Source organism: Silurus aristotelis (genome assembly GCF_946808225.1).
Source record: "Silurus aristotelis genome assembly, chromosome: 18".
In the NCBI taxonomy this organism is placed as follows: domain Eukaryota; kingdom Metazoa; phylum Chordata; class Actinopteri; order Siluriformes; family Siluridae; genus Silurus; species Silurus aristotelis.
The window spans coordinates 4,251,759-4,272,028 of record NC_139591.1 but is presented as its reverse complement, the minus strand read 5'-3'; the positions used below and the strand labels follow the sequence as shown (position 1 = coordinate 4,272,028).

General features: G+C 38.0%; 3 protein-coding genes across 3 annotated transcripts; 2 read left to right on the top strand and 1 right to left on the bottom strand.

Annotated features, from left to right (window-relative positions):
• Nucleotides 1-615: 615 nt before the first annotated feature.
• Nucleotides 616-2,436, top strand: LOC310740990 (la-related protein 6-like). The gene is made up of 3 exons (XM_083568278.1): nt 616-970; nt 1,056-1,263; nt 1,360-2,436. The coding sequence occupies exons 1-3, from the start codon at nt 948-950 to the stop codon at nt 2,296-2,298; spliced, it is 1,170 nt and encodes a 389-aa protein (XP_083424404.1). The 5' UTR covers nt 616-947; the 3' UTR covers nt 2,299-2,436.
• Nucleotides 2,437-5,044: 2,608 nt separating this feature from the next.
• On the bottom strand, nt 5,045-8,215 carry phax (phosphorylated adaptor for RNA export). Its single transcript, XM_083567547.1, has 5 exons — nt 8,050-8,215; nt 6,987-7,585; nt 6,753-6,873; nt 6,405-6,488; nt 5,045-5,865 (listed from the first exon to the last, which is right to left on the bottom strand). Exons 1-5 carry the CDS (start codon nt 8,200-8,202, stop codon nt 5,584-5,586), a joined length of 1,239 nt encoding a protein of 412 aa, XP_083423673.1. The 5' UTR covers nt 8,203-8,215; the 3' UTR covers nt 5,045-5,583.
• Nucleotides 8,216-9,850: 1,635 nt separating this feature from the next.
• On the top strand, nt 9,851-19,518 carry aldh7a1 (aldehyde dehydrogenase 7 family, member A1). The gene is made up of 18 exons (XM_083568123.1): nt 9,851-10,131; nt 11,435-11,488; nt 11,840-11,905; nt 13,063-13,143; nt 13,247-13,370; nt 13,932-14,064; nt 14,189-14,233; nt 14,346-14,423; nt 15,717-15,814; nt 15,932-15,973; nt 16,058-16,152; nt 16,754-16,838; nt 17,280-17,386; nt 17,489-17,605; nt 17,702-17,799; nt 18,345-18,418; nt 18,501-18,576; nt 19,124-19,518. Exons 1-18 carry the CDS (start codon nt 9,937-9,939, stop codon nt 19,176-19,178), a joined length of 1,623 nt encoding a protein of 540 aa, XP_083424249.1. The 5' UTR covers nt 9,851-9,936; the 3' UTR covers nt 19,179-19,518.
• Nucleotides 19,519-20,270: the final 752 nt, after the last annotated feature.

Sequence of the window (20,270 nt, the reverse complement as noted above, 5' to 3'; positions counted from 1 at the left end):
TAATCTAAGATTATAAACAATAAGTGGATTAATAAAGAGGACTTTGCACTAAAATAACAAAAAACATTATTTTCTGTTGTATTAATTACAGTGAGAGAAAAAGGGGTCAGCTGAAAGAATGATTGTTTACCATCTAAAATGTAAGAAATAAATGGAAATACTGGTGTATGACCATTGAATTAAATATTACTGTGAACATTATTGGTGACAAAGTCTTAGCTGGTTATATTCATACTGTGACAGTTATTCATTTTTGCTGATGGGCCTAATTAGGTAAAATTAGCTAATTATATCTATATAGCTACAGATATAAATATAGCATAAATAAAACATCTTTTTCTGTGTGCTTCATGAAAGATTTGTTCGAACTCACAAGACAAATCATGTGACACCACAAACACAGTTTTGTCTGATACCTGATGTGAACCCTCAGCTATATAGACAGCTGTGTATCTAAAAAATTAAATATATAATAGTGTAATAATCAAATTGCATTTAAAAGCATGTAATTTAAAACAAACAACAATATTCCGGACACATCCATGATAAGTTTTTATACATTTCTCTGACTACTTATAATATTCGACTAAAACATAAAGATAAAAATAACACAACATACACAATACGATGTATATACCAGAGATTATTTTGAAACCAAATCGCACACAGGTCCTTATTTAATGCGGTATATTTATGTAATATTGCTATTTTTGGCTCGAGAAACTTTTTTTAGCTCCTCTTTTGATGTCAGTGTGTGGAAGTGTCCTCAAATGGCAATGCCACTTTACAGCATTGTTCAGATAAACGCTATTGATTGGTCAGATGCCGCATGACAGATTCAGCTGTGTGGGTGTTTCTAGTGGATTTATAATAGTGGAGGAGGGCAGACAAGAGGTATTAAACATTCCTGCTGCCAAATAGACTAAAACATCTAAGCTACAGGCAAAATGGACAGCATTAGCAATAAAAAGTAAGTGCAATTGTTTTATACTTTTTTCTTCATGAAATATTTGCGTACTACATAAACAATTTGTGTAAATTTTTGCCCCTGTCAGAAATGTCTCTGTGTCAAATGAAAATGATGACGATTTAGCGCTTGGTGACTGGATACCTCCGGATGCTGAGCTGATACAAAAGATGGTCTCTCAGATTGAATATTACCTCTCTGATGAGCATTTGGTGAAGGATGCTTTCCTTTTAAAGCATGTCAGAAGAAATAAGCTGGGTTATGTCAATATCAAGTTGCTGACTTCTTTTAAAAAGGTAAAGGTTTTTGTAATATCATTATTAAGTTCCAGCTTGGTTAGACTTTTGCATGATTTCTTGCTATACTTGGGTAAACGTTCCCTTCCTTTCCAGATAAAACAGTTCACCAGAGACTGGCGAGTCACAGCCCATGCGCTCCGGCATTCTTTAACACTAGAGGTAAATGAACAGGGAAATAAAGTGCGTAGAATTAAGCCAGTCCCAGAGTCCATCCTCTTTCAGGTACCGAGCAGACTCCTTTTGGTCTGCAATGTCACCGAATCAAATTTGACAAAGGACATCCCTAATGGCATGTCACCATCTCACAAAAGCACATTGGAGACTGCAATTGCAATTCTAGAGCCATTTGGCACCATTACCATGGTTCGGGTCAACCAACCAGGCAGAGATCTTCCACCAGAACTTCAGAAATACAGCTACAGATACCCAGAGTTGTTCACAAAAGAAAGCGTGCTTGTGGAATATGAAGATCTAGAAGGAGCTGGACGTGCTTACCACCAACTCTCACAGTCAGAAGGTAACATGAGAGTACTCCTGGTGGGGAAAGCTTCCAAGAAGAAAGCTGTGGATGTGGGTTCGGAGGACAGAAGTAATGGAAAAGGAATTTCAATCCTAAACCAACGCATGCTACAGCTTCAGACTTGTGGTGAAGACTCCTCAGCATGCAGCTCCTCAGAATCTGAGTTCGCCTCCTCATCACCCTCAAGCATCCCTCGCTTTTTCTCTGGCAGGGGATGTTGCAGCCCCTTAAGTAGTCCATGTTCCAGGCCCAGATGTGTCCGTGCAGCCATGCCAGGCCCTCGCATTTCACCCCTCTTAGCTTCAGAGGTCTGGGGCAGTCCAGACACAAGTCCAAATTTGAGAGAGAAACGCAAGATGTTTACCAACCAAAACAAACACACTCACACAAGGTCTCTAAACGGAGATGCGGTGCCAACTGGAGTCCTCCGTCTGCCTTATGGTCCTGATGGAAGTAAAGGTTTTCATGCAATCATAGTTAGGAAAAACCTTCATTGTTCATTCAAGGTATAAGTAACCATTTATTTAGTTTTAGTAATCAGTTGTTGGCTGTTCGTGCTGTGTCTTTGTTGTTGATTTGCTGACTTCAAAATTAAAATGTTTCTGTGTATAATAGTTCTGTGATTGTATTGTAATAAACATTTAATCCATTAATGCCATTTTTCTGTATTCAGTACAAACCAAATAGTTTTATTCACACTGCAGCATTGAAAAGTTAATGTAACATCTTAAAGACAGTCTACAATCCCCCTTTTTAAACCTGTACTGGACACTAATCCAATTCATGCATATCAGTCATACATAAGGAATTATTCATTATTTCATCTTCTGTAATAATTTTATACAGGCTAGGATCCAGATCATGGGTGTAAAGAGTACCTGAAAATCATACTTTAGTAAAAGTCTTAGAGGATCTGATTTGAGCAGTGCTCTAACAGTATTTGACTCATACTGAATGTAGGCTCAAAGATGCACTAATCCTCAACACCAAGACACGTGTTAGTGAAAAGCCAAAAACAGTTGATTTGTGAGGTTTTATTTCCTAAAATACAAATCAAAGTGCACACCTCAACACTGCATTAACCAAAATCACAACAGCCTCTATTTACCATGCCAGAAATAAAACAACGATCAAACAAGTCCGTCAAAAAAAAGTAGTAAAGCAATTTTTCAAAAAGGTATCTTTAGTCAACAGATAGAATTACAGTATCATGTCACAAAGTAGAAGAACCATTAGTATTAAATGGAGAAATAAAATGGCGATGGTGATGGCAATATTGTTTCTTCTGCAGAATAGATAATCCAGGGCAGATAAATCTCCATTGCAAAATTAAATTGGTAATGATCAAATGTGATGATTAAAATGTAGTGAAGTAAAAAGTACATCTACTGAATCATAAATGTTAAGTAGAGACTACTTAAGACTGTTAAGACTGCTTATATCTTTGATATGCAGTAAAACTAGAAAGTAATTATATTAAGTGCAGTAAAGGAGTACATTTACTCAAATACTTTACGCCACTGATCCAGAGTTTATATACAAGGTGACAGGCAGAGAAATCAATGAAATCCAAATGAACCTAAAGACCTAATACATTTACACATCATTTACACCAAACTCTAAAATTATTACAACTAATCCTGGCAAGCAGCTTCAAAGAAATAGTAAATATAATTTCACACCATTGTTTGAAACAAAGGTAGAAATCTGTACATGCTGGGTGTACCATTAAGGGTACAAATTAGTATTGTAATTATGTATCTTGAACCTGGGAAGGTTTATGGGGTATAAAAGTGCATCATTGGTTCTTCAAATTCAAGTGCATTATATAATGCATTTAGAAGTTGAGATGTACCCAGTAAAGGTGCACAGGATGTGCCCTTCATAGCACTTACCTCAGTATCTAGTAGAAATAGTACCAGTACGATACCTTTTGTTCATGACTGTATTACATGGTTTGGGATTCTGAAGCTGTGGATAATTTATACAGCAGAGTAGCTGACATAATAACTCTTCAGAAATTTGGATAGCGTCACCATGACGACTTTTTTTTTTTTTTTAAGTGAGCCTGTGCAGCTCTTTGGCTCTGCTCCAGTGAAGAAGAGGTTCTCTCTCATCCCACAAACCAGGGACCTCTTACCTGTCAGACAGTACTGAGTAAAAATAATCTTACCAGATGTGTTGTACGAGAAATGTTCTTTTATGGCCTTGTCGAATAACACTGTAATTCGGCTATTTTATTCCTGTTCTAAATTGAGCAGACATTATTTTGTGATTCAGGGAGAAAAAAAACTAATATTCTAAGCTTAGATGAATCGTCATTTTCAGCCCTGAACCGTAAGTGGACTTTTCAGAGCTTCAGTGGTAGAAAGAGAGAAAGAAAAAGAGAGAGAGAGAGAGAGAGAGAGAGAGAGAGAGAGAGAGAGAGAGAGAGAGAGAGAGAGAGAGAGAGAGAGAGAGAGAGAGAGATCAACTGAGTCAGAGTTTTAAAACAAAAGACAGGAAACTGTCAACAGTATTACTGAGTACACTTAAGCACAATAACCACATAGAAATATAATAGCAGGCGGTTATTTTGTGACATGTCGTGACTACAGAAAGCAGAAAAGAAATCTGGTGGAAGAAATAGAGCTGTGTGTGTCTAACAATTAAACATTTTGTCCACAAAGTTGATGTGTTAGAGGCAGGAAATATGGCAAGAGTAAGGATTTATACAAGAAGTTTGACAAATTGTAATGGCTAGACGTCTGGGTTAGAGCAGCTCCAAAACTGCAGCCCTTGTGGGATGTTTCCGGTCTGCAGTGGTCAGTATCTATCAAAAGTGCTCCAAGGAAGAAACAGTGTTGAACCGTCTACAAGAAAGGATATTGTGAATAAATGTTTGTTGCATTGAAGGTTTTAATTTCACCTCTTTAATGTTGAAATGAGTGCTGCATTAATTGCACGTTAATAAAATTTGTAAAACCACCTAATTCCATAAAAAAATAGATTATTACATCAGTCAAAATGTGTATATACACACACACTATATATATATATATATATATATATATATATATATATATATATATATATATATATATATATATATATATATATATAATAGTGTGTGTGTGTATGTATATATATATGTATATATATATATATATATATATTATTTATAAAATTATTAGTAACAAAATCAATATGATTAAAACTCTTAGGAATTTTGTTATATGTTGGCAGATAGACAGAAAAGGATGCCAAACAAGAAAAAACTGATTCTAAATTAAGCTTTATTTTAAAATGATGTAATTAAGGATTCTGTAATAAACATAAATCTTACACAAGAGCGTTTTATTCATCATCCAAACACTCACATAGCACCATGAGTATTCTGAATGCTTAGTGTAGTGCCATTTTACACAATACAGATTAAACATTGTGGTTAGTCAATGACAGGCAGAACAAGTAAAAGATGGACGAAGCATCATTACTACTAGATTGTGACAGATGCTCAGTGTTGAATTGAATTAAGCATTGTTAATCAATAGAGCTGTGACTGTGACGGGATCACACTCTGCCTTTTTCTCACTTACAAATAACAAATATAGGCCAAATAACTACTGTGAAAGCAGCGTATGGTTTCCGAGCTTGTTAAGACACGCACCTTTTATGCAATGCAAAACCTGTATGTCTCGCCTCGCACTTCAGGAAAACTCATGTTAAATGCAATCTGATCTGCCACATCACTGACAGCAGGGTGACAGCAAACTTTATTATATGGTCACTGTCTACACAGTCACTCACATACACAATCAGAAGACCTCCAGGTCAATTGGGTTGTACACTACCGGAGTGTCCTCTGTGCCCATTGCAGGTTCAGGCTGGTCCTCACCCCCATCCTCCAGTGACTCCAAAGCCTCGTTGGTGTCACTGGCAAATGTTTCTCGAGAAACGTCATCGTGCTCCTGCAGGTTCAAAGTGTTGATCGCCTGCTTCATTTTCTTGGCTGTTAAGTATTTTTGCCGCTGCTTGGCTGCTTTCTTGTTCGCCTTCTTGCTGGTATACTCTTTCTGGTTCTCCTCAAAAAATATTTCCTAGGAAATGGAAAGTTTCTTTAAGAGCAAGCCAAGCATTCTGATGTTCTAATGCTGATTTACCCACTCTGTAATACTGGTTTTTCTCCCAATACATCTTGGTTATAGGAAATTTAAATAATTCTGTACATTTTAGGCAAACGCTACAGAAATGTTTAGATTATTTGTGACCAAAAAGACAAAAATAAATAAATAAAAAATCTTGGTGACTATTTTGAACTAGCCCAATTTTCTATAACAAATGTGACCCTGAAAATAATTGTCATGTCTGCTGCGTGAGCATGGGCAGTGTGATTCCTGCATCAGTGAGAAAGATGTTAAATCGTGTAACTTGGATCAACAGGAATTCAGGCAGTGAAGTCCCACCATACCAATGGATCAGGACTAATTGTATGTTAAATTGTATGAAAAGTGTACGAGGGAAAAATATAAAACATGGACTGTGTCATAAATTAGGACCCAATTATGTGGAAAATAAAAGAATGGCTCAAGACTCTGCGTGTTAACTCTGGATTATGATGAAATTTTTTCCATCATACCTTAACCTGATCAAGAGAAATACTGGGGGTGTTTTTTAGCAAGTTCAGATAAACCCCTCCAGGTGTCCGTCTTCTACTGCGATCCTATAGGAATGAAACACAAACATGTAAATCCATCAGATCAAGATTACAAAAAAAAATGTCAGGCAAATGTCTAAACAATCGAGCTCACCACTGCCCCTTAGTGGCACAAAGTGGGAAACATCTCAAGAGAAAGACTAAATTGTTGATCAGAATCATTTCTCCATCAAATGTGTGTGTATAACAATTCAATAAATGATTCGGCAAATGCCCTTGCTGCTGAACAATGTAAAACTGAAGAGTTTTTTTTATTTTAGGAAGTCCTACCATCGTGTAAAGACCCCCACTTTGTTCAATCGTTGCCGTTTCGGACAGAAGCTCGATCGCTTTCTTTGTGCCAATCACCTTCACGACACGTTCAATTAAGTCCCTCTTAGGCTCCATTAACCTTTTGAGAAAGAACAAAGGAGATACATGCAATACATGATGAATAATGTCAGGCAGACATTATTCTGTATTCTTTATACAACAATTTGAAATTTGAGAAGATCCTGTCATTACCTATGTGCTATTTCATCAATCACTTTATCTTCAGAATCATCCTCAGTGATCTCGTATCTCCCTTTAATGTCCATCTCTGATTTAGGACCAAGCCGTTGCTTGACTGGCCGCTTCCTCTTCAGATAGACATCGCTCTTCTCGTCCTGTCCACCGTGTTGCATGTATTCCTCTAGCTGCCCTTCCAGCATGCTCTCCACACCCTGCTCTTCATCCTCTTTCTCCTTTTTCATCAACTTACGTGCCAGCAAGTAGTTGTAGGTCTCACACTGGCGACTATCCATAGTGACTCCCCCCTCCATTCCCATGATGCCGAGTTCAGCTGCGACGGCCTCCTGGCTTTGCTCCTGCACCACAGAGCCCCAGATGTTGTTCACTTTACGTCCTGGAGGTCCCGCAGCAGTGGGAGCTGTGGGAGGTGCAGGCGGAGGAACGTTGTTGCATTTCTGACGCTTTCGCCTCCACAAAGCAGCCTCTTCCTCCGAGTCGCTGTCGCTGGAGTCGGTTGCAATAGAGCTGCGGTAGCTGGTGCTATATGGAGCAGTCTGGGAACAATCTCTGCTCTGGAAGTGCTGGGTTGAAAAAGCTCCTGCAGAAGGCATCTAAACAGAAAGAATAGAAAAACAATTTTTTCTTTAAATTATTATATAAATACAAAAAGGTGATGGTAATTATATATTTTGCTGGGTAGATTTCACAACTACTGCATACTAAATAATTGATCTAACTGCACAATGGACTACTTCATGGGTGAAGAACTCAATCACGTAATCAGCATCAAGTAGAAATCAGATCTCAATCAGACATTAGTGGACCCAGTCCGGCTTATCCGATCTGTCTTTCAACCAAAGAGGCTTGGAACTAAAACCATGTCTTATGCACCTGCAAGGACACAAAACTAAGCAGGAAGATCAGATACATTACACAGATAACAGTGTTATTAGCTTCCCAGGTAACTTGACTGGGGTCGGTTGTTTAGCTAACGTTATAAAAACGTGCTAACATTCTGCCAAACACAAGGCGAAACGCTGCACTGGAGATATAGATGTACATTTTATATTCTTACCTGCAGCCAGGTATTTGAATGCATTTCGGACTCAGAATCAGAGCCGCTAATTTCTCCATCTTCAAGATTCTCCATTATATCTATGTTGTGATGACCCGCCATTTTCTTTGCTAACCCGGAAGTTCTACGGAAGTTGAGGAGAAACGACGCCATGTGCGTCCCTCCTGATTGGATAAAACGAAACTAAAGGCTAAATAATATTATATAAATATTACAAGTACGAGGTGTTTTTTTTTTATTACACACACACACATACATACACACACATACATATATATATATATATATATATATATATATATATATATATATATATATATATATATATATATATATATATATATATATATATATATATATATATATATATATATATACCTAGGTGTTCACGGACCTGTCTTGGTCCTGTCATATCAACACCCTGGTGAAGAAGGCTTGGCAGGGTCTTTACCATCTGAGACGCTTAAGGAGCTTTTACCTACCCTCTCGGGTGATAAGGACTTTCTATACCTACAACATTTGTTGAACAATTTTTTTTGCACAATTGCACCCGGTCATTTAACACTGGACTGGCACAGCACAGTGTTACTTTAATACCAGCACATGGACACTTTAGTGACAATCACACTAGGACACTTTAAATCTGTACTTCTGTCAATATCTGTCCCACACATATCCATCACTCCTGTCTAATTTGTGTATACATACATACATATCTATCTATCTATCTATCTATCTATCTATCTATCTATCTATCTATCTATCTATCTATCTATCTATCTATCTATCTATCTATCTATCTATCTATCTATCTATCTATCTATCTATACATAGGGGGGTGTATATGTATATTATATTATTCTTAACCTTATTTTTATACTTTATAGTTATACTTTATACTTGTAATATACTCTATTTTTATATTAAATTTTTATTTTCATGTTTAGATGTTGAACAGTCGTAAAAAGCATTTTACTACATGTCGTACTTTGAATGTGTATGTGACAAATAAATTTTGAAAAGAAAAATTTGAATTAGAGCATAAAAATGTATAATAATAATAATAATAATAATAATAAAAATAATATTAATAATAAAACTTAATTAAAAAAAAAAAATAAATAAATAAATAAAAATAAAAAAAAGATAGCAGAGGATGGTTTCGATCCATCGACCTCTGGGTTATGGGCCCAGCACGCTTCCGCTGCGCCACTCTGCTGTTGAGAAAGTTTTGTGTATACGGCTTATAAATGTGTACTATGTAAATGGCACAAACGCTTTTAAAAACTGCATCAGTAGTATATTATAAATTCGGGGGAACAAATTTTTTTTTCAATTCAACAAGCAAAATTATTTCGGCTCAATAAATTTTTTATGTTTTTGTATATTATTTGGTTCTAAAGTGGGAGAGTCGGGATTGGACCAATGACAGTGTAGGAGTATGTGTTGCCAAATCCGTGATTTTGCCCTTCCACTAGTCGAGTAGGTTTTTAGCTTGCAATAGAATCAGAATCATATTTATTGGCAAAGTGTGTTGACACACACACACACACACACACACACACACACACACACACACACATGGAATTTGGTTCCAGCTGTTAGTGACTCTCAAAAGTACATACATTCGCGGCACCATCTTGAACACACGATTAGGAGATCTTTTTGTATCTATATGGTATTTTATAAAATAAATATATAAATATAGGGTTAATGAAACAGTAATATAAAACAGGTAATTTTCCCCTTTCGCATGAATTTTTCCGATTACATATCAATTATTTTGATTCGAGATCACATATCTGGCAACCCCGCGATAAGTCACGCGGTCGTCGACGTCTTGGTTTTTGGTGCACGCATGCGCGTTGGTGTCGAATTGCTTCAGCCATGCAGCGCACGCTGGCCTTTGCTGCTCTCCGTCAATTTGTGCTTCGAAGGAAACTTTGCTCCCTGAAGATAAGACAGACTGCATCCATGTCTTCGCTTCTAATCAATCAGCCGAAGTATTCTTGGCTAAAAGAACTAGGCTTGGGCGAAGAGAACGATGGTGTTTATAACGGGACGTGGGGAGGTAAAGGAGAGGTAAGACTGGGAGATCAGAGCAGGTGACAGCTGCTAAAGTTATTCGAGGCTGCAAAATCAAGCGCCTTTAACCCGAACAGAGGCCCAGTCAGGCCTGTCATTCATTATTTATTTTATATATACTGTACAAGGAACGTGCATTTGGAGAAACAGCACTCTGGACACCATGTGTTTTTGTAAATGACCACGCAGCAAAACAAAAGTTTCAGTGAGATTTTAATCCTAATTTAATCTGGGATTAATAAATGATAAGATCTCAGGAGATACTGTTGCATAATCAGTCTAAGATGCATGCATGCACTGGTCCAAAATGTAAACAGCTGTAGTCAACAATTCATTGATTCAGATGTTCATATGCATGAATGCATGGATAAAGTAGTGCATTTCACTGCCTTTCAATCTTTTTTTGCAGATAAGGATGTAATTTTAAGTGTATTTTGCAATATGTCAGTTACTTATTAGAGCTGGAGATTTTTTTTTTCCTTTCCTGAACTGTTCATCCCCAAACCTGACCTGAGAAGGACACCATAATTTCAGACCAAACCTTTTTCTGTAAATGGGGAGAACTATTAATTAATGTGATCAGTTCCAAACAATGCATGTGCCTGAATTTATGAGCATCATGGATTAATCAAATAGGTGTGTTTTAGACAGTTTTATTATGCACATCAGTGCACTTGTAATTCCTTCTAAACCCTCTTTTAGCCACATGTCTACTTCGAGAACACCTGACTTGGGGAGGCATGTTAGTTAATGCTGAAACAAGTAAACATGATATAATGGTATTAGTGAATGGAAAATATTCTATTACAAATTTAAAGCTAGCTAGAAGAGTATTAGTTTCCATCTTGTTGCTTCCATCCGGTTTACAGTGACATAACGCGCAATTGTTTATATCCAACAGTGTCCCAAAGCAGCTTTACCGAGATAAATTGGTTATATATAAACTAATTGAAGAAAGCTTTTCAGTAGGATTACACAATAAATCATTTGTTAATCATTATTGCAACATTGGCTAGGATCCATCGCTAAATGTTGCAATGTGAGACCTCACAAAATGTTTCATTGTGTCTTAGGTTTACAAGATCATTTTATTTTATTTTATTTATTTATTTATTTATTTATTTATTTATTTATTTATTTATTTATTTATTTATTTATTTAATGAAATACAAAATTAGCATTGGTGTATTGACAAACCATGATCACAATATATCTTATTGTATATTCTTTCAGTTGGAGTATGTTCATTTTGGTACGGTGTTATTTCAGAGAAAGTAATTTTTACGTGTTATGCTTTTAGGTGGTCACTTCATACTGTCCTGCCAACAATGAGCCCATCGCCAGAGTCCGGCAGGTAACTTTTGTATACATTACCGTGGTTCCATACTTGTTCCTAGAGAGATAAAGGTATCAGTGTCAGAACTCCAGTAAACATGGGTGATAATTGAGTCAAATATATGCAGTATAGATCTTCACACATTGGATGAAGATCTGCCTTTTTCTGAAACAATTCAATTAGCATTTACACCGATCAGGCATAACTTTATGGCCATTGATCAGGCATAACATTATGACCACCTGTTTAATACCGTGTATAAATATTGTATTTTATAATTTGAAAAAGGGCTCCATATGTGTGTGTGTCTTAGGCTTTATAATAAGGTGATACATTTATTTATAAATTATGTTTCTCTTTTTCACTAAGGCTACAGTGGCTGAATATGAGGAGACAGTAAAGAAGGCCCGAGAGGCGTGGAAAGTTTGGGCAGATGTAAGTACTGATAAAGTCAAGGCACTGAGATTTATTATATTGTGTTGTATAAATGGCATCGATAGTATAAATACACTTTCATCACAGCACTGTTGAATTCTTAGATTTTGTTGCTTAGAAATGTTTTGATTAGTTTTTCACAAAAGCAGCTCTGATAGTTTATAGCAATGCACTCATTCTAATGCACCAGTTTATTTAAAAGGGTTTGGGCTTGTTTGATGGATCCTGCAGATAATCTAAGCTTTATAAAACATAACACAGATTAAATAAAAGAGCATGTAATTGAATAATCTATATAACAATAACTTCATGTTGGACCACATTATGCTACTATGAGGGGAATGTGACATTTTTTTTTAAACTGTTTGTTGTTGTTTTTTTGTGGTATTTTATGAGGAAGTCTGCTGTGGCAGAGAAGTATGTAAGGGTGGTGCAGGACATGTAAAGGTGGAGGTGGGATTTAATCAAGGATCGGCTCTGAGCCCTTTCCTGTTTGCAGTGGTGATGAAAAGGTTGATGAACCCGGTCAGACAGGAGTCTTCGTGGACTATGATGTTTGCGGATGATATTGTGATTAGTGGTGAGAGTAGGGAGCAGGTTGAGAAGAGCCTGGAGAGGTGGAGATACGTGCTGGAGAGAAGGGGAACGAAAGTCAGTAGGAGTAAGACAGAGTACATGTGTGTGAATGAGAGGGAGGACAGTGGAGTGGTGCGGTTGCAGGGAGAAGAGGTGGAGGGGTTCAGGTACCTGGGGTCAACAGTGTAAAGTAATGGAGAGTGTGTTAGAGAAGTGAAGAAAAGAGTGCAGGCAGGGTGGAGTGGGTGGAGAAGAGTGATAGCAGGAGTGATTTGTGAAAGAAGGGTATCTGCAAATGGGGCAAAAGTGAGAGAGAGGCCTGATTAAGATGGTTTGGACATGTGCAGAGGAGGGACATGGGGTATATTAGTAGGAGAATGTTGAGGATGGAGCCACCAGGAAGGAGGAAAAGAGGAAGGCCAAGAAGGAGGTTTATGGATGTGGTGAGGGAAGACATGCAGGTACAGTAATTAGTTTGAAAGAGGCAGCTGTAGAGGACAGTAGTATGAAGACGGATGAGCCACATACAGAAGCAGCCAAAAGATGTTCGCTAATATAATTTTTCTCCCTGTATTTTACAGATCCCTGCTCCAAAAAGAGGGGAGATTGTAAGACAGATTGGAGATGCCCTCAGAAAGAAGATCAAAGTTCTCGGCAGCTTGGTACGTCTGAAGTGTAAAAAAAGCTCCGTGTTCAGAATGATGACCTTTCAGATTCAAAGCACGTTTATGGATTGCTGTGTAATATATGTCTGTGTATTTTCAGGTGTCCCTGGAGATGGGGAAGATCTACGTGGAGGGGGTCGGTGAGGTGCAGGAGTATGTCGACGTGTGCGACTATGCAGTCGGACTCTCCCGTATGATTGGTGGTCCAGTTCTGCCCTCTGAAAGTACGTCACATCAGTGGTGGTTTAAATCATTTATTTTTTAGGTCAACCAGTTTTTCTGTGTCCTGTACGGTCGAGAGTCAAAAGTGAAAGATTAAAGACTTTTGGTATAAGTTTACCGCAATATCTATCTACTGTTAAGTCAATAGATCACTCGTACACCGTTTCCACTGACAGGAAGTAAAGGTGCTTTTTTGCTTTGATTAGGAACATTTATTAATAATAATAATAATAATAATATATGGCCAGAGCTCTGAGATGTTGCATGAGATGTTCTTATTAGAGTTTATTTTGTATTTTTTACACGAGTTTGTGGAAATGTGCAGGATTGGATTGATATTCTGCATCCACTTAATCTGCTCAAATTTTTTTTGTCCTGATGACATTAATTTCTCACACTAGAAACACTTTTGTACTGCAACCAGTCTGAATTTGTGCACCAAGAATGGGGCCTTTTCTGGAAAAGCACAGAACCGTTCCACATTTGGCAGCACTACTGGAATCAGGATTGGCACATGTTGGCAGAGAGGATCTCTGAATAGCTCTTTTGTATTGTGTTTTCAGGACCAGGCCATGCCCTGATTGAGCAGTGGAACCCTGTTGGTTTAGTGGGCATCATCACAGCTTTTAACTTTCCTGTTGCGGTGTACGGTTGGAACAATGCTATTGCTTTGATCTGTGGGAACGTCTGCCTCTGGTGAGACGTGAGACTACAACCGAGAGCTAGATTTGTAGTATTAAGATTTATGAGTAAAGGAGAGAAACTGTGATCAAAGTCTCACTCTTTGCTGTTAATTGTGCTTTTTTTTTTTTCTTGATAGGAAAGGAGCTCCAACCACACCTCTGACCAGTGTAGCAGTAACTAAGTGAGTCAAGAGTTGCACTAAACTGTCTTAAAAGACAGTCAGGATTTGTCTCAATATGATTATTTTGTGTGTGTGTGTGTGTGTGTGTGTGTGTGTGTGTGTGTTCGTTCAGAATTGTAGCTGAGGTGTTGGAACAGAATAACCTTCCTGGTGCTATCTGCTCAATGACATGTGGTGGTGCTGACATTGGGTAAGATCACAATTATTGATTACATTATAATGTTATCAATACACAAGAACACATTTTTGTTCATGAAAACAGGAGCACATCAAAACAGAACAGTAACTGTGTACAATTTTGGCAAAACAATGTGTTAAAGCTAAAAAAAAAAACAAAAAACACTGTCTGATGTAATCAATATATAAATACAATATAATTACATTATATTAGACCTTGATTACATCAGACAGTGTGTTTTTTTGGGGTTTTTTTGTGTAGCTTTCATGGTTCATTGTTTTTAAATCAGGATTATTATTTGTGTAAAGCACAATAACGATTGTTTATATTGATGAGCAACCAGATATCCTGCTAGTTTCAGGGCCTTTCTCAGTTTATTTTGACTGTCATAATCAGTTATAACTGGACCATGGTGTTTTCATGGTGGCATTTGAGCTCAGTGTAGAACCAGATGTGAATGTGTTTTGAGGAAGATGTACAGCTACGGCATTTGGCAGACGCTCTTATCCAAAGTGACTTACAATCATATCATTTTTATACAACTGAGCAGTTGAGGGTAAAGGGTAGCAGGTTAGTTGTGGTGGGATTTAAAGTCATGACCTTCTTACCAGAAGTTTAACATCCACTGAGCTACATCATCCCCAGACAATGGACTTTACAGCTGTTCTTATCCAGAGCAACTTGCAACAGGTTATGGGTAAGCGCCTTGCTCGAGGGCCCAGCAGTGGCAGCTTGATAGAGCTCAGATTTGAACTTATGACCTTCTGTTTCAAATTATAATCACTGTCTTAACCACTGAGCTATCGCCTCTCTTTGGTAGGCAGATTTGATGGGCAGAGAGGATTTTAGCAGAGTTCATGGCATGTCAACAGCCCACAGCTTTTGTGTGTTTGCATACATGTGCATGTGCCACCAAATATGAGCCTCTGTCCATTTTAGTAATCAGACACAGGTGAGGGTAATCATGCATTACCTACTGGTAAAACGCTCCTCCTCTCCATCGCAGTGACTCTCAAGCATGACACAAAAACATATTAGGTTCTAGATCTTGAATGGTATGTTAGAAGAGCACATATAAGTGTGATAGTATTTTCTCAAAACTATATGAACTTTGCTACAGAGCCAAATGTTTGTGGACGGTGGTAGTGATGACTTGATCACATGATGAAACAAATTTCATCCACATTTGCCACTTTGGGGTCCCTCAGTTCTACATATCCATGTCAGTTCTCTAAGTGGCTTGTATTCTTGATGCTCCTGATGCTCTTTCATGCAAACAATTAAAATGTTGTGTTCTTGTTGCAGCACGGCCCTCGCTAAAGACGAGCGGGTCGACCTCGTGTCTTTCACTGGCAGCACTCATGTTGGCAAACAGGTGGCTCTGATGGTGCAGGAGAGGTTCGGTGAGCACTGTTTCACTTTGATTTTGAAATTCACTGCAGCCTACATGAAATTACATGCTATTGTAGTATTTGCACAGCTGTTAAAGTCGAATATATTTGATATTTCTTTTTGGCTAGGTCGACAATTGCTAGAGCTCGGAGGGAACAATGCCATCATTGGTAAGATACTCTTCAACAGGTTTGCATGCAGCTCTCTTCCTGTGTAGATGATCGAAGGAGTAAAACACTTGTTTTTCTTGTTAGTGTTTGAGGATGCTGACCTCAACCTGGTAGTGCCTTCAGCCCTGTTTGCATCTGTGGGAACTGCAGGTCAGCGCTGTACCACTACTAGGAGACTGGTGAGTAGCATCTGACTGATAAACATTTTAAATGTTAAACTTTTTTTTTAAATTCATCTTCCCAATATGCTTATACTAAGTGCATTTTAGTGCTTATCGGACTGCCTTATGTTATAGTATACAATAGAAGAGTAATGATTCACAATCTTGTGTCACCTTGAAGAATATGTTTTTTCTTTTGATTGTGATTCTGTTTAAAGTTCATTTCCTCATGTTGTCTCAGTTCTTTGCCACACATTGGTCTCTGATTTGCAGATCTAAATATACATCCAGATTACAGCTTTATTACATTATTTCTTGCAGAAACTGCTATTTAAATACAATAAAAATGTAATTGCAGTAAGATGTGGCTCCTGGTTGGTTGAAATGAAAACCTGTAGCTGCTCCTTCTCTATATTAAACTGAGTACTGTAAGCCTGACTTAATGCAAGACACATTTCAAATAAAAGGCATGACTGATATGAAAAAACAGTGAAGGATAAAGTATAACTAAAGCTTCCTGCAAAAAAAAAAAAAAAAGTTTGTTGTTTTCTAATCTAATGATTTATGTATTGGTTGCTGGTAATCTGCAGTTTGTAACCCCCCTCACTGTGCTCACTAGATGCTTCATGAGAGTGTTCATGATGAGGTCGTTGGGAGGTTAAGCAAAGCCTACAAGCAAGTTCGCATCGGTGACCCCTGGGACCGTAAGTTATTTCAGGCTCAGTCGCTCATTCTGCTAGTGATTTTTAATGCTAAGTGCAAAAAAAAAACTGGAGCACTTTAAATGTGTAATCTACAAACTATTTCTTGACTTGCAATAAGTAATAGAACTTACCAGTAATTCATATGCAGTTGCAGTGCAGCATGGGTAGCATCTTGGAAATCAGCCAATTGGGTTTAATGACACCTTCTAAGCCATGCATTGTTTTAGCAGAGAGGGTGGGGTCATTTGAGGTGAAGCCAAAAGCCTCTCAGTGTAAACATCATTATTCAGATTAATTCAGTGCTCTGAAAAGGACACACTGCCCTATTAAGTTGAAGAAGAAAGAGAAAAAAAAGCCAGAACTTAGTTATTTACAAATTGTGAATAATCATGCAAAAAAACATCTAGCATTGTGAATGTATTTTTGTGTGTTTGTCAACAGCGAGCACTCTGTATGGCCCCCTGCACACCAAGCAAGCTGTGGACCAGTACCTGGCAGCCATAGAGCAGGCCAAGCAGCAGGGTGGCACTCTGGTTTGTGGCGGAAAGGTAACGTTGCCCTTGTAATTGTGTCTCATACATGGTTTAGAAAGCATTCTTTTGGTAGCTTCAGCACATCTACTGCAGAACTGATTTCAATTTGCTGGTCAGGTCATGGATCGCCCTGGTAACTATGTGGAGCCTACGATCATTACCGGTCTGCCACATGACGCCCCTATCGTTCAGACCGAGACCTTTGTGCCCATTCTCTATGTGATCAAATTCAAGGTAGGGTTTTTTTTTTTCCTAACTCCTTTCTCTATAGGCTTCTGGTTTTCAGGTTTTAGATCTGTTTGAGAGTCTCTTTTCTTATTTTGCCTTTAGACGGAAGAGGAGGCATTTGCCTGGAATAACGAAGTTAAGCAGGGTCTCTCTAGCAGCATCTTCACGAAAGACATGGGAAGAGTTTTCCGTTGGCTAGGGTAGGTGTGATTTGTATAAATACACCAATCAATTCCGGCCACTGATCAGACATAACATTATGACCACCTGCCTAGTATTGCGTTGGTTCCCCTTTTGCTGCCAAAACAGTTCTGACCTGTTGAGCATTGACAGCATTAACTTCTTCAGCAATTTAAGCTACAGGAGCTCGCCTGTTGGATCGGATCGGATCACAGTTTTTTTGCCTCGGCCGCCTGCGACCGTGTCGCCGGATCACATCTGTTCCTTCCTTGGAGTGCTTTTGAAAGATACTGACAACTGCAGACGTTTTGGAGATGCTCTGACCCAGTCGTCTAGCCATCACAATTTGGCCCTTGTAAAACTTGCTTAAATCCTTAAGCTTGCCCATTTTTCCTGCTTTTAACACCTCAACTTTGAGGACAAAATGTTCATTTGCTGCCTAATGTACTCCACCCACTAACAGGTGCTATACCGCTCATAATGTTATGCCTGATTGGTGTGTGTATATATGCAATGTTTAATGTTTGTAAAGCTCATGACTGAGATTGGATTTTGTTTCCCTCAGACCTAAAGGCTCAGACTGTGGCATTGTGAATGTCAACATTCCAACGAGTGGCGCTGAAATTGGAGGGGCCTTCGGTGGGTACAGGTTTCTTTTCATAATACGAACAGAGGCTGCTGTGAGGAACGGCTTGTAAGTGTGTGATTTTTGTTGAAACAGGAGGAGAAAAGCACACTGGAGGTGGACGTGAGTCAGGCAGCGACTCCTGGAAGCAGTATATGAGGAGGTCCACATGGTAAGAGCACAGAAAAATACAAGATTTTCTTCAATTGGATTTTTGGACCCTCTAGTGCTACTATAATGAAAACTGTTTCTACAATTTCCAATGCCTGGGTGCATAAACGTCACATATATGGAAGTGTTTGCTTCATTTGCAACCCATGACTTTTATATACATGCATTTCCCAGCAATGTTTACTCAGTGGAGACGGGCTGATCAATGTGGTGTTGGTTCTGAAATGCTTTCCTGCTCACTATGGTTGTATGGTTGTCTTGGTTTACTTCCTGTCAGCTTTAACCAGCTCTTCTAGATCTCGCAACTATTATATTTCTATCCCAACTCCATTTATGTCTGGAGACTTGCATTCGAAAAGATCTAAAACATCAGCAGTTTCTTAAACTAGCTCATAAAGCACCAACAACCATGCCATTAGTGTTATTCTAATGTTTATTGGGACATTAATAAGTGCAGCCCTTGTCCTGTATCTGTATCATGACCCTGCCTACATGTGCATAACAAAGAATATTTCTAACATGATCTTTTTTTTTTTTTTGTCATACAGCACCATCAACTACAGCAAGGAACTCCCGTTGGCACAAGGAATCAAGTTTGAGTGAATGGTAACTAAATGACCTTAAAAAAAAAAAAAGAAAGAAAACACTTTTTTTCAGCCTTTCCAATAAATGCAGGTTTGAATCCAAATTATCAAATGTAAACCCGCATGAGCAGTCAGTCCAGTTAGATTGTATTAATGGTTAGATTTATTTGTTCGCAGTGTAGATTTGGAAATGAAAATGGTGTTATTTTGGAAATACCCAGTTTCAGTGTTTAGTTTAAGGAGGTTTAAAAAGCACTTGATGGTTTTGTAGTAGTAGAGGTGTCTTGTTTTACTGCTCTTTTTTTGTCAATGCAACCTTGAGGTGCTTTGTACAAATAAATCATCCCTTTATTTTTGAATGGTTTTTAATCGTGTTTATTTTATTTTAAGATTACTGTACGAAGGACAACTGCCAAATGCCATACGTCACTGAACTTTGTGTTTTGTATGAACGTCTCCACTGCGGATTTACACTTAAATTAAATGCAAAGCCTCATTCTTAGAAACGTTTGCTGTTTTTAGTTACTTTTCCAATAAGGCATTTCTATAAGAAATGTTTGGTGTAAATACTTTGCATGCTCAGTACTAATAATCTGGAGCAGAAATAACTGCTGCTCAGGGGCACAATTTGCACATCATGTAATGACACGGTATTCCAGTAGAGGGTGACATTGTTACGAAATAATTAATGCTGCATAGAAAAGTGTGACCAAAAGGCACGAGTCAGTCAGCAGTGTTAGGCTAACATCCCTCTGGTTGAGTAGCACTACCCACTTACCCAATGGTGGACCATTAGCTGGCGCAGTGGGTTTGATGAAATGGAAATCCCGTTTCCGTTAAATATTTTTCCATCTGGACTTGATGGTGACTTTTTTTTATTCTTCTTCTGCTGAACCATTTGTTCATGGCTACAAAGCAGACCTTTATTTGAATAAGGTAGTATTTCATTTGAAAGTTGTGCTTTATATTTCATTTTATTAGCAAGTACCTACTCTGCACAAAAAAAAAAAACAAAAAAAACAAACAACATGAGCATTTTTAGGTCTGGCTGTAGATGATTGATTTACTTTTTAGAAATGTAACAGACCAATATAAAGTAAATTTTTCAGAA

What these genes read in the sequence shown, in the direction of transcription:
- LOC310740990 (XM_083568278.1), top strand. Translation starts at nt 948, where the DNA reads ATGGACAGCATTAGCAATAAAAA. An exon ending in GACAGCATTAGCAATAAAAA is followed by an intron (nt 971 to 1,055) that starts GTAAGTGCAATT and finishes TGCCCCTGTCAG; the next exon opens with AAATGTCTCTGTGTCAAATG. An exon ending in TGCTGACTTCTTTTAAAAAG is followed by an intron (nt 1,264 to 1,359) that starts GTAAAGGTTTTT and finishes CTTCCTTTCCAG; the next exon opens with ATAAAACAGTTCACCAGAGA.
- phax (XM_083567547.1), bottom strand. Translation starts at nt 8,202, where the DNA reads ATGGCGTCGTTTCTCCTCAACTTCCGTAGAACTTCCGGGTTAGCAAAG. An exon ending in ATTGATGAAATAGCACATAG is followed by an intron (nt 6,874 to 6,986) that starts GTAATGACAGGA and finishes CTTTCTCAAAAG; the next exon opens with GTTAATGGAGCCTAAGAGGG. An exon ending in GTGGGGGTCTTTACACGATG is followed by an intron (nt 6,489 to 6,752) that starts GTAGGACTTCCT and finishes TCATTCCTATAG; the next exon opens with GATCGCAGTAGAAGACGGAC.
- aldh7a1 (XM_083568123.1), top strand. Translation starts at nt 9,937, where the DNA reads ATGCAGCGCACGCTGGCCTTTGCTGCTCTCCGTCAATTTGTGCTTCGA. An exon ending in TGTGGGAACGTCTGCCTCTG is followed by an intron (nt 14,065 to 14,188) that starts GTGAGACGTGAG and finishes TTTTCTTGATAG; the next exon opens with GAAAGGAGCTCCAACCACAC. An exon ending in TATATGAGGAGGTCCACATG is followed by an intron (nt 18,577 to 19,123) that starts GTAAGAGCACAG and finishes TTTGTCATACAG; the next exon opens with CACCATCAACTACAGCAAGG.